A 13,243-nucleotide genomic window follows, 5' to 3' on the forward strand; every position below is an offset into this window, starting at 1 on the left:
AGTCAAACGCGCTTAATTAAAACAAAGCTGAAAATAAATGCAGCCAATGAGAACCCAATTGTGACGCATTTCCCCCCCCCCACCCCCCGCTCATTTATATGATCAACGCAATTAGCCGAGGCCCAAGCCAGCCCCTTTCACCTCTTAAATGCATTATTATAGAGTTCAAGCATAAATTCATGCATCTGGTTATCGGAGGTGGGGGTGGGAAGGAATCTTCCGGTTGCCTCAGTTGAGCGAGCAAATCTTCCCTGCGGGCCCGGATTCCCTAGTGCCCAACCCGAGAAATCCAGACCGAAGTACGCGGCCACTAGTTATCAATTTTTTGCACTAAACCGACCCCACCCAGGGCCATCCCCACTGCAGCCCATCTCCGGCCCAAATTTAATCAGAGATTGGAGGACGGGAGGCGAGAGAGGACGAAGGGTGTGTGTGATGTGATTAACCGCACACACCCAGGAGGAGAGGTGCCCCTAATTTTCACGCCCCCCCCCCCCAGTTTAACCCAATGATTAGACAGGCGTTAAGTACTTGAGTAAATTGAATCAGACTCTTACACGCCTCTGAAGGACACACAGCAATCTGTTTATAAAAATGACTTGTAATTAATTTTGCTTCTCCCCACCCCACTCATCTCTCCTTTTTTTTGGGGGGGGGGGGGGGGCTAAGATGAAGATTTCCTAACGTTTTTTCTTTTTAAAGTGAAAAGCGCGATTCTTGGGGCAAACTCGTACCAGTAGGGGGCGCACCAACCCCGTAGCTGAAACCCGTGGCGCAGAAAAGCCGGTAGAGGCCACCTCGAGCTGGGCTCCCGCCGCCCTCCCAGAGGCCCCGAAGTCCCCCCCCCCCAACCCCCAACCGCCTCCTTTGCCTGGTCTCGGGGCGTGTTGAAGTATCTCTCCATTTTAAAGTGGACAATCTCCAGGGGTCCTACATCTCCCTCCCCCCTTCAAAGGAGCTTTGGGTTTATAACACTCCAACTTTAGAAAAATAAGTAGTTCCCCCCCCCACTTTCTTTGAAGGGATGGGGGAGCTGGATTTAAGGGAATTCTGAAAGTGCCCCCTCCACACATCGATTTGTGGATTACCCCCCCACCCCCACCCCCACCCCATATTGTCCAAGATAGTTTCCGACAGAAGCGGGCTGAGCAGGGCGGGGAGCTTGGGGGTATTTTGAAGGGAGGGAGCAACGACTTCTCTTCCTCCCCAGTAATCCTGACTTCTGTTGAATGAATTAATGCAATAGATGGAACGTGGCCGGGAGCTAGCGATCTGTAGGTTTTCCCATCCGAGAAGGGCGGGGGTGAGGGGGGGGGTATGTTAGAGTGTTAAAGGAGAAAAAAAATAAATAACCCTGATGGTTTAAGTCCTTTATAAGCCACAAATAGCATGAGGTTGTTGCTTCTTTTTTTCCTTTGTAGTCAAGTGCATTTTAGCCACAAAGATCCCAACAAGAGAGTGGAAGGAAACTTAGAGCGGGCTTTGTTTGCCTGCGTGTACTGACAACAAGAGAAACAAAACTACCTATTTGTAACGGACGTGCTCCCATTTCTCTACGCATTGAGCTCCCACCTATTGAAATCTTTACATCGGGACAATGGAAGAGCGGCTAAAATTACCCTCCTGGGTCCACTGAGAGCAAGATTCCCGAGACCCTCCAGTCCAGTCCCCCTCCCATCTACCTCCCCCCACACACACTTCTCGTCCTCTCTCTTCTCCACTCCTTCCTCCCCTCCCCTCCCCTCCCCTTTTCCAGGTTTTGTGTGTGTGTTTGTGTGTGTGTGTGTGCGCGCACCGCCTGTTCCTTGCCTTTCCTCCCCTGACCCTGGATGGGCCTTGGTAGACCTCACCCCACCCTGATCTCCCAGCCCCGGGGAACCCAGTCCCAAGCGGACTGCTGAGCCAAAAGAAGGGAAGGGGGTGCGGTGCAGACTTTGAGGGAGTGAGTGACAGGACAAAAGGAAAGGGTGATAAAGTTTGGGTTGTGGGAACTGTGTTTGAGGAGTTTTAAAAATCATAGCACGTTAGAACTTGGGAGTTGTGTTCTGTCTGATCCCAGTTCTCTGGGTCTGAAGAACGTTAATCTAATTCCTTTCTTCCTCCTCCTCCTTTTCCCTCTGTCTTCTCTCCCTCCCCCTTCGTTTATTAGAGTTAAGCATCCCCTCTTTTTTTTTTTTTTTTTTTTTTTTTGAGAGGGACACACTGAAATTCTTCTAATAAGCTTAAGAGAAAAGAGAAGAGAGGAGAATGAAGGAATATGGGGCTAGGTTTGTGGCTTTTTTTTCCTCCTTTTCCTCACTGTTTGAATGGATTAAGGATTGGGCGGGTGGGGGCGGGGCGGGGCCATAACCAGGGGAAGGGAGGAGGAGGGGAGGAGGAGCAGAAGGAGAATGAATTAGATATAAGATACCTACAATTTCTTAATAACAAAGCGTATAAGGGGTGTCCCGGCTAGGAGGGATGTATCGCTCTGAACTTGGCAGGAATAAGCTTATAAATATTTCCTAAACCCGGAAGGAAAGTGAGTGCAAAGATGGTCTTGGGACAGACAGTCCTACTTTCCCAGCTCCTTTTCAGAAATCACAGTGAGATGACAAAGACAGAGAGAAAGCAAGCTAAAGGGACAAATTGGATCTTGGAGGGGGGGGGGGGAAGAGGGGGGGGGGGGCAGGAGGGAATCTCTTTGCTCCCTTCAATATTCTCTTCTATGAGTGTGATCCAGCCTGAGCTCACTCCTGACCGTGTCGTTGGGAACGGGAAAGCCGCGCTCTTTGTGGGGGGGGGGGGGGGAATGATGGGAGAGGGGAACCTGTAGTCCGGTGGGCCTTGCAGCTAATTCTCTCGGTAGTTCTAGAGAAAGTGCCCATTAGAGGAGAACGAACAAGAATGGGTACACTAAATCTCTATGACCCTTTTGTGAAATAGTGATGGGTGACTTGCATTAAGTGTCCCCCCCACCCCCATCCCTTAACTCCTCACTCTCCTTCACCCAACCCTCAACTTCCCAAAATCAATACCAAGTTTGAAGGGGGGAAAAGCCCAAGGCAGCCACAATACTGTTTACCCTCTTCCTCCGAAAAGGCGTGTGGTGTGACCTGTTGCAGCGAGAGGGATACAAAGGTTTCTTAGTGGCTGGCTGGCTGGCGGTGGGATCCGCCTCCCCCTCCCCCAGGGCCGCGGAAGGTTCCGCGGCGCGGCAAGCCCCGCCCCCTTTCATGCAAAACCAGCCGGAGAGGCTTGTCCTGTGTGGAGGAGCCGGAGCGCGCTGATTGGTCCGGGGAAACCCATTTATTCCCTGACAGCCCCCATCACATGGATGGTTGTCTATTAACTTGTTCAAAAAAGTCTCAGGAGTTGTCAAGGCGGAGAAGAGAGTGTTTGCAAAAGGGGGGAAAGTAGTTTGCTGCCTCTTTAAGACTCGGAGGAGAGAGAACAAGCAAGAAGAGGAGAGCGAGAAAGAAAGAGAGGAAGAGAGAAAGAGGGGGAGAGAGAAAGAAGTTTTGAGCCCCGGACTCAAAGGAGCGTTTCACCCAAATAATAATAACAATAATAACAGCGGCGACAGCGGCGGCGGCGGCGGTGGCGGCAGCGGCAGCGGCGGCAGCAGCCAGTGGAGGTTTTTTTTTTCTTCCTGATCCTGCTCCCAGTTCGTCTTCTTGCTCTGCTTTTTTTAATCGCTCCTTGTCTTATTTTGTTGGAGGCGCGCACTCCCGACCCCCCCCACCCTCTTCCTCCTCCCCTCCTCCCCTCCCCCCGCCCTCGGGTCCCCCGAAAAGTCTCACCGGCCCGTCCGGGACGCCCGAGGCCGGCCCGGGAGGTCGGGGGCCCGCGGAGCGCGCGATCGAGGGAGCGGCGCGATGTACAACATGCTGGAGACCGATCTCAAGCCTCCCGGCCCTCAGCAAACTTCGGGGGGCGGAGGCGGCGGCGGTGGCGGAGGCGGCGGTGGCGGCGGCCCCAACTCCACGTCGGCGGGCGGCACGAACCAGAAGAACAGCCCGGACCGCGTAAAACGGCCCATGAACGCTTTTATGGTGTGGTCCCGCGGGCAGCGGCGCAAGATGGCCCAGGAGAACCCCAAGATGCACAACTCGGAGATCAGTAAGCGGCTGGGCGCCGAGTGGAAGCTGCTGTCCGAGGCCGAGAAGCGGCCCTTCATCGACGAGGCCAAGCGGCTGCGCGCCTTGCACATGAAGGAGCACCCGGACTACAAGTACCGGCCGCGCCGGAAAACCAAGACGCTGCTCAAGAAGGACAAATACACGTTGCCCGGCGGCCTGCTGGCTCCCGGCGGCAACAGCATGGGCGGCGGCGTCGGCGTCGGAGCCGGCGGCCTGGGCGGCGGCGTGAACCAGCGCATGGACAGCTACGCGCACATGAACGGCTGGAGCAACGGCGGCTACGGCATGATGCAGGAGCAGCTGGGCTACCCGCAGCACCCGGGTCTCAACGCGCACAACGCGGCGGCGGCGGCGGCGGCCGCGGCCGCGGCGGCCCAGATGCAGCCCATGCACCGCTACGACGTGAGCGCCCTGCAGTACAACTCCATGACGAGCTCGCAGACTTACATGAACGGCTCGCCCACCTACAGCAGCATGGCGTACTCGCAGCAGGCCGCCCCCGGCGGCGGAGCCGGCGGAGGCGGCGGCGGCGCCATGGCCCTGGGCTCCATGGGCTCCGTGGTCAAGTCGGAGGCCAGCTCCAGCCCCCCCGTGGTCACCTCGTCGTCGCACTCCAGGGCGCCCTGCCAGGCCGGGGACCTGCGGGACATGATCAGCATGTACCTGCCCGGCGCCGAGGTGCCCGAGCCCGCGGCGCCCAGCAGACTTCACATGTCCCAGCACTATCAGGGCGCGCCGGTGCCGGGCACGGCCATCAACGGCACGCTGCCCCTGTCGCACATGTGAGCCCCGGAGCCCTACGGGGCAGGAACAATTTTTTTTTTAAGGAAAAGGAAAAAAAGACAAAGAGACTTGTATGGCATAGAGAGAGGGGCCCACCGCACCACGGGATGGGAGGGGGGGAAATTCCCCACCATCTACAGCAATGACAACTGCAAAGAACTTAGACACACACACACACACTCAGACATACACACACACACACTACACACGACAAAACAACAAAATAAACCCAACAACCACCGCAACACCAAGAAGAAAACTTTTATTGAGAGATTCCGGACTTCTTTTTGGGGGGACTATTTTTGTACAGAGAACTTGGGGGAGGGGGAGACAAAATGGGGGCTTGTATAAATCTCTGAAGGGAAGAAAACTACACAAAACTTTTTAAAAAGTTCTAGCGTGGACGGTAGGAGCTTTGCAGAAAGTTTGCAAAAGTCTTTACCCATAATATTTAGAGCTAGTCTCCAAGTTGACGACGAAAAAAATGTTTTAATATTTGCAAGCAACTTTTGTACAGTATTTATCGAGATAAACATGGCAATCAAAATGTCCATTGTTTCTAATCTGAAAATTTGCCAATATTTTTCAAAAGAATCTTCTTGCAGAATTTCCGATCACTGCAACTGGGATTTGGGGCAGTTGCAAACGAGAGAGGAGGGAATTAATTTCAATTTGGACATTTTAATTGTTTAGAAATCGTACAAAAGGAGAAAAAAAGGTTAGGATACTTGCAAAAAAAAAAAATCACTTCCGTGGTTTTTTTTTTATGAAAGGGCAAACATCTAGGTTGTACTTTTTTTTTTTTAAATGTTAAGAGAAAAAAAAGCAAAAGCTGGCCCCTCCATACAGGCTGCCACGGCTGGTAATTTATAATAGCATTTATTTCCAAACTTTTCTGTTTCGATTTGAACACAAATTAAAAAACAAAAAGAAAAAAAAACGGCGAGAGCGACCTGAAATTACTGTGTTTGAAATATTTTCTTATGGTTTGTAATATTTCTGTAAATTTATTGTGATATTTACGGTTTTTTTTTCCTCCCTCATTTTTGGTAGTTGTATTTTAAAAACTCGGCTGACCCTGTGTTTCTTTAAACCAGTCTGCCGAGGGTCCATGTACATATATTTGAACTAATCCCGTCCTTATAACAGGTACATTTTCAACTTAAGTTTTTATTCCATTATGCACAGTTTGAGATAATAAATTTTTGAAATATGGACACTGAAATTCCATTTGCGTCTTGGATTTCTTTGGAGAAGACAATGGCGTTGTTTGGAAGTGCCTGGGGGAACGAAAATGCCAGGCTCCTAGAATGGCCTTAGCAAAAAAAAAAAAAAAAAAAAAAATAGGTTTGAGGTGTTCACTGCCAGGCACCTGGTCTGCAAATGCAAAACAGCCAGTGAATTAGGGAATTCGGAGCTTGGCTAATAGAACAGGGACTCTGGATGACCTTTCAGGGTGTCCGTTTTTAAGTAAAGCAGGATCTTTGTAAAACCAGGGCTCCATCTTTAGCTCAAGATGGGTGAGGGGGGAGGAAAGATAACAGCGCTTTTACTGATTTAGAACACTTGTTGCAAATAACGAGAAGACCAACGGGCTTACTCTGCCTTTCTGCCTGACCAGTAGCCTCACACTGTGGCTATGTGTGTAGGATTTGAGGCAACTTGGAAGGGAAGATTGTCTGTCTATTCCGGAAAACCGGCCGGAGGTGATGGGCCCAAAGGCAGAAGCTGGGCGGGCTGTGTTGGGCTGTGTTTGTTTTGTTTGAGCCTAGTTCACGGTGCACTGGTCTTTAGGAAGTTGAAGTATATTTAGAGGGACAAATGGTGTCTCTCTGTGTCAGAATAATTGCAAACTGGACGTTGAAAGTGCTGATGTGTGTTGGGGGGGAGGGAGGGTGTCTCTGGCCCTGCTATTGTCTGAGGGAAACAAGTGGTTTGTTTCTTTTGTTAGGAATTCCATAAACTTTCTCCTCTTTCCCCTCATAGAGAGGAGAGACCCGAGAGGACCAGTTGTAAACCGTGCCGCTTATCACAGCTGGGGTTTTTATTTCTTTTTCTTTCTATCTCCCTCCCTATCTTTATCCGGATTCTACTTTAAATTGCCAGCGCGGGTCGGAGACCCAATTCGGATAGTGTCTCCAGCCAAGGAGTATCCAGGCATCCACCATATGAAGCAAGAAACCAGCCGGCTCTGAGGTAGATGATTTGCTTTGGCGAGTCTGTGTAAGTAATCACGTTTGGCATTGCAATGGTTGGTGCCCCTGGTGCCGGTGTCGATACTTCGCTGTGCCTCGGAGTGTGGTCCTAGGCCCCGTTGCAAAGCGAGCAAAAGGAAAAGGGCCCTGGGCCCTGAAATTAACGAGAACCAGGCGCTGACGAGCCTCTTGGGGCTCTGGGGGAGCGAGAGGCCAGCTGGGACTTCCCAACCACGTGTGCCCTTAAACTTAGCAAAATTAAGGTCACTGAGGAAAAACCGTGCAGGACGGATAGTACCTTTCCCTGGCCCGTTTTTGCTACTTAATTATTTAAGTGGCTTCCTTAACAACTTCTGAAAACAGCTTCCAGCCTGCTACGGGGGAGCTGAAACTTTCAGCCGAGTCTCCGATTGAGTTCCAAAATGTGGACCAAGAGTGAGATTTTGAGCTGTGTGCAGCTGGTAGCGTTTTGTACCTTTTTAGTTGCATAGCAGATTCGTCTCCAACGGCCAGGGCTCTTAATGCCACTTATCTAGCAGAGGGAAAATGCTCGTTGCCTGGGGCTGATGTAAATGCATTTTGTGAGGTGCCCGATTTATTTTTTTTTTTTCCTCTTTGGTGGCCCCAACTGGAAAGTTAAAAGCTAGCAGCAAGGCCCTGGGTTTGAGTTTTCCTTCGCCCCATGAACATATTTTAGGGTTCGAATGGGCACTCGTTTGTGAGTTTCTTAGACTTTCAGGACAATGCTGTACTAGGGCAAACAGATTATTATTCCAGTTCCCTTACCCTGGGTGAAGCATTTTTTTTTTTCCTAATTAATGCAGAGACTCTGAAAGAATTTCTCGGAGCTGCCCGGCTTTTGTAATGCATATAGGATTATTCACGTGGTGATGAGCACGTTAGCCTGCCCTAGCTGGCACATATGAATAAAAGAAAACTTTGAATAAAGATCCAAACGATCTTGCCATCCATCAAGGAAAAAAGATGCAAGAGATTTGAGCCCGGAGTTGGCTATATATATATAAAAGGGGAACTTTAAAAATGCATTTATATATATATATATATATAAAATCCCATACATATATGTTTGGATGTATATATACTGTAGTTCACTTTTTTAAAAAACCCACTTAAACAGGAGACACTCAACTCTTAAGCTGCTTATTACCGCCTGCGACTTTTTGTGGACGAATTACCGGGGTTCAGCTATTTTGAAAGAAAAAAGAGATTGGGGTGGGGAGGAACAGAAAAGAATTTTGCAAAGTTGGACCAGATGAAGTGATGCCTCTTGTCTGCCAAAAACATCAATAAATGCACCGACCCCCTCCCAAAGGCATGTTCTTGAACCGAGAGAAGCTAAAAAAAAATCTTTTGTATAACAATTCAAATTCTCTCAAAAAAAAAAAATTCCCTGCCCCCCCAAAAAAAGTCAGGAACGGATGGCAATTTTCAGTTCCTCGGAATAGATGGTTCGGCGGTGTGATATAACAATTTTATTACTTGGAAATATTATTTGTTTTAATAGAAATCAGTGATTTTTTTTTTTTCCTACGCGTAAAAGGGGGTTAGGGAAACTTACTTGTATTAGCTACTGCCTTCGATTTGAAAATCAACAGAATTTATTTAGCCGAAAGAAGGGAATGGAATTGGTGGAAAGGGGAATCTGGTCTGGGATTCTCAATTTGGGGACGAGGAACTGGATTTTTATGATGTCGCTAACCTTAGCCGGGAACTTCTACGAACCTAAGATAACACCATCCTTTCCCCAGTGAACATTTCTTTTTTTCCCTCGCTCCCAAGCGTCATTTAAAGACGGAGTGTTAAAATATTTTGTTGAACTGGAGAGGTAGATTAGCAGGGTTTCTTGCCAAGGCTGGGAAGCTGGTGTTACAGGCGGTCCCTGGGGGACGCGGCTCACATTAACTGCGAAATGCGTATTTGACAAGGGCTCATTCTGAGGTATTATTACTTCGAACTGGTCCCTACTGGACTTTCCGAGGGGTCAGAGAGCAGCGCTGCAATTAATTATTTAGCCTGCTCGTAGATTTGCTTGTAATCGTTGAACTTATTTCGAGAACTGACACATGCTTCCAGGCGGGGATCTCTAGAGGCTCTAGTTTTCTAGGCAGCCGTGCAACCCCAGGCCCTGACAATCCAGGGCTAAGCTAGCCTCCCCCTTCTCCTCACCCCCCTACCCCAATCTAGCCTGCTCCTGAGCTAGGACATAGTGCTGTCTTCCTCTGCTCCGTCCAACTCTTACCCCGGTGTTTAGAGAATTTCTCGGGGAGAATCAGGAAGCCTCCTAGATTTCGAGAGGGGCAGGGGAGAAATGCGGACCAGAAGACTGGACAGGGAGGTGAGGAGTGGAGGACCCTAGAGGTCCTGCAGGTGTGGGGAATAGGGAGGATTTCCAAGACTATTGGCTAGTTGCCGAAAACGTGTGATAAGAGAGACCTGTTTCCTTCTGCTCACTTATTTTCAAACTAGGGTCTGGCCGGTCTTTAGGGTGTTCTGAAAAACGAGGAGAGTGAGATTAGGTGACCATAATATATGTTGAATGAATAAGAGATAAGCTGGGGGAGGGGGGGGACCGTAATTACAAACCCAATTCATTCAGCTTTTCAAGACTTTTGTTATGAGAGCGCCATTGACGGCTTTCGAGCTGCCAGTTTTCTTACATTAAGAAGGAAAGCTCAGCGCCTCAGGGGGACCAGCCGCGAGAACCGCTTAACTGCATAGTGATGGGGTCCTCATTTGGAACCTTTACAAGGGGGAAATTAAACAGACCCTTTGTACGCTCCCGGGTTTACTTTTCAATTGCTGACAGTTTATAGCTAACTGCACGGAGATGAGGGTTTGATTGGGTAGAGATGGCTTGCTAGTTAATGCCACAGCTAATTTTTTTTTTTCTGTTCCACTTATTTGTCTATTTATTTATTTATCTCACTATCTGATGTAATTTAAGAAGCATCCATCCTCCCTTCCCACTCCCCATACCACAACATCACTTCCCCAGCTCTCTCCCTCCAAACTGAGGAATTTCAAGAGGTAGCCAGCTACATTTTGCTTTTAAAGAACAGGTACATTCTGTGAGCATTTACAACAGAGAAGTGAGCTCCCCTCCCCCCTCTCCTTCCCACTTCCCTTTCATCCCCATGTCTCCCAAGTTTAAAAAAAAATCCTTTGCCTCTCACCTTTGTGTCTCCCTGCATTTCTTTAAAATGAAATTAAAATGAGGGCCTTCAGAGTTCCCTTTAGGCTGCTAAGATTTGTCGGGTGGGTATACACGGTAGGGAAGGGAAGAAGGAGTAGGGAGTCCTGCATCCTGTCCTTCCCCCTTCTGTAGGGTTGGAAGTTCAATGATGATTAGGCCTGTTTGAGCTAGATTGAATAGAATACTGCTTGTATGAGTTCCCAACCCTTGCTACACTGCCTATTCTTTACCTTTGCTTGGATAGAGTTTTCCTGGCTTAAGCTGTTGGAGGTGAACGAAGCCCAGAGAGGTGCTCCTTAAAGGTAGTGGCAAAGTGAATTGGAATGAGAGATGGAAAGGTTTCTCTCATGCTTGACTGCCTGCCTTCCCCGAGAAGCTGGGAAATGCCTGCTGCTGATCTGGCATTTCCATTGGTTTCAGGAGAGAAAACTTTTATAACTTTTTGAAGGCATCAGACAAGACAAGGAAAGAAACTCTTCCTTTCTCCCCATCCCAAGTCTCATTTCTAATCCCTGTCTCTCCCAGGTCCATCAAATCGTTTGCTTTCAATTTTCAATTGGCTGAGATTATTTATTCCTAAAATAGTATATTTAAGACATGATGGAGGTATTTGTTTGTTTTTAACTACTCGAGGTTTTTTCCCTTTGATATATGAAGCAAGGGAAAGGGGTACAGGTGAAGCTGAGTTTTTAAGTAGGTAAATAACCATCTTTTCTTCTTGAACTGTGGGACTGTTATCTTTAATGTTCTGAATTCCTGGTCTTTCAGTTTTTTTCAAATGAAATAAAATATAAGGCCCCTTCCCTTGAGAGGGGCACAAGGGTATTAGCTACTTGGATTTTGAAGGATTGCTTCAACACCAAAACCTCTTGGATTTTCAAATGTTATTAATCTGATGATATTATTGATCTACACCATGACTGCCCTTCTTATAGAACAGGATTGGGGTGGGTATCGATGCTTACCAGCTCTGAGGAAGGCAAACTTGCTGTTAGGCTGCAGGCCTGCCCCTCTGGGCCTCAGCCTGCATAGTACCAAACTCCTGCCCTCTCACCTACCTCTACTTACAGGAAGAGGGAAAGCCATTCTAGGAAGTGTGTTTTGGAGTCGGATTCATTGCTTTGCTCTTGATAGGGCTACTTGTCCCAGAAGATTGGCCCTGACAGCTAATTAAAGGGATTTCCCCATGATTTTCCAAGTTCATTCCTTCTCATTCCCCATAGGTCTTGGGAGTAGGGGGAAAACCGGGCTCCCTGTGACAGGCTAGCCCTTAAAACTGTTGCCCTAAGACATATTTTATATTTAACATTCACTCTTGAGATAGCAGCCCCAGGATCAGGGAAAGGAATTTCTGTCTGGGAGGCCCCCAATTAGGTCTAGGCTCCCTAGGATGAAGGTCACTTTGGTCATACCCCCAAAATATCTTCCCATCATCCCAGTCTTCCCCAGGGCCTCCTTCCTTGGGCTATCCCCTCTTGCTAGCTTTCTGATTCCCCTGGTCTGTAGAGGGTGGTGATTTAAGGAGAGCAGCAGGAGAAAGAGAAAACTTGAATTGGGTGTATGCACAGCAATCATTTCCTGTATGTGTATTCTTTTAAGGCTGTTAGTGAAAATCTTTTTCTTTAACCAAACACCAAATATTCTGGGCTTTAGAATCATGATCAAGGAAAATAAGGGTCTTAAAACTCAAATCCTTACTGGCCCTCCCCCATAAGTAGGGTTGGAAAGAAGAGAGGCTACTGTCTCCTCCTCCTCCTGGGGTTCAATGGAGAAGGGAGGCTCCAGGGAGATTTTCCTCTTCCAATCTCATCTCCCCAAGACTGAAAGCCTAGCCAGGTGGCCCCCGACATGAAGCTGTTAGCTCAGGTGCTCAGGGCACCTTGCTACCACCTGCCTACTCTTTCCCCTTCTCGTCCCCCTTCTTCCCTCCCCCCCCCCCCCCCCCCCCCCCCCCCCCCCCCCATCGTGGAGGCCCAGACCAGGGACTGGCCGGGCTTGGACATCTTTCCCCCTCCTTCAGCCTCTGCTCTCTCTCCCCCGGCTATTCTCAGCCCCTGGGGCTCTCCTCCTGTGGGCTCTTTGCATTCAGCAAACTTGTCCTCTTTCGGGTAGGATGCCTGACCCGCGGCGCCCGGGAGAGGAGAAGGAGGTAGGGGAGGAGCCGCCCCCACCCGCCCAAGACCGAGAAATAATGAACGCATTAAAAGGAGCCTAGGCGAATTCGGGCAGAAGGCCCTTATCGCGGGCGGCCAGGCCCCGCACTGCCCCAGCTTCCTCCACCCCCCCCTACCCGGCCCGTGACGTCACTAGCGCGGCCTGACGGCGGCCAGCAAGTTATGGAATTCTTAATTTTCGCTAACAGCACAACAACGAAATCGACCTGGCCGCCTGGGAAAGCGAGCGTGGCTCCGGCGCCCTCCGCTTGGGTCGCTCTCCAGCGGAGAAGGCTCGGGGACCCAGCCAGCCACCAAGCACCCACACCGGTGCGGCCGTGCCCTCACATTCCCACTCACCAGTACCCAGCGAGGCACTGAGGCGGCCGCAAGTCCCCTCTCCCAAGCTGCACCGATCTCCGGCGTCCTGGGTGCCTCTGGAATTTGTTGTGGGTTCTGTTTGGGTGGCTTTATGTTTTTGTTTACGTCTGCTTTGTTTGGAGACGCCCAACAAATGGGGGGGGGGGGGGAGAATTCTTTAAGAACAGAAAAACACTGTTGTGTCTGCTGTGGGTTTTGGGGAGGTGGCAGTGAGGACTGGTTCTCCTACGATGGAGTTTTCTAAGTCTAAAGGCTTAGAGTTCGATGGTTCCGGCTTGTGTTGAATTTGAGAGCAGGATCTCTTGGCACTGCCCTCAAACACACCTCATCCCCCCTCCCCATTTCTGTCCCCCTTTTTTTTTCTTTTTGTAATTGACTTTTTCTGAAAGCTAAATG

General features: G+C 49.5%; 1 protein-coding gene and 1 long non-coding RNA gene across 2 annotated transcripts in view; both read left to right on the top strand.

Annotated features, from left to right (window-relative positions):
• Positions 1 to 13,243, top strand: part of LOC116422207 — a 143,776-nt gene that overhangs the window by 106,934 nt on the left and 23,599 nt on the right. The gene's annotated exons all lie outside the window — the stretch shown is intronic.
• SOX2 (SRY-box transcription factor 2) lies at positions 3,741 to 6,248 on the top strand. Its single transcript, XM_031957727.1, has one exon. The coding sequence runs from the start codon at positions 3,858 to 3,860 to the stop codon at positions 4,905 to 4,907; it is 1,050 nt and encodes a 349-aa protein (XP_031813587.1). The 5' UTR covers positions 3,741 to 3,857; the 3' UTR covers positions 4,908 to 6,248.

The sequence above is a fragment of the Sarcophilus harrisii genome, chromosome 3 (genome assembly GCF_902635505.1).
Source record: "Sarcophilus harrisii chromosome 3, mSarHar1.11, whole genome shotgun sequence".
NCBI classification, from domain to species: domain Eukaryota; kingdom Metazoa; phylum Chordata; class Mammalia; order Dasyuromorphia; family Dasyuridae; genus Sarcophilus; species Sarcophilus harrisii.

Coding starts and splice junctions, on each gene's coding strand:
- SOX2 (XM_031957727.1), top strand. CDS start 3,858: ATGTACAACATGCTGGAGACCGATCTCAAGCCTCCCGGCCCTCAGCAA.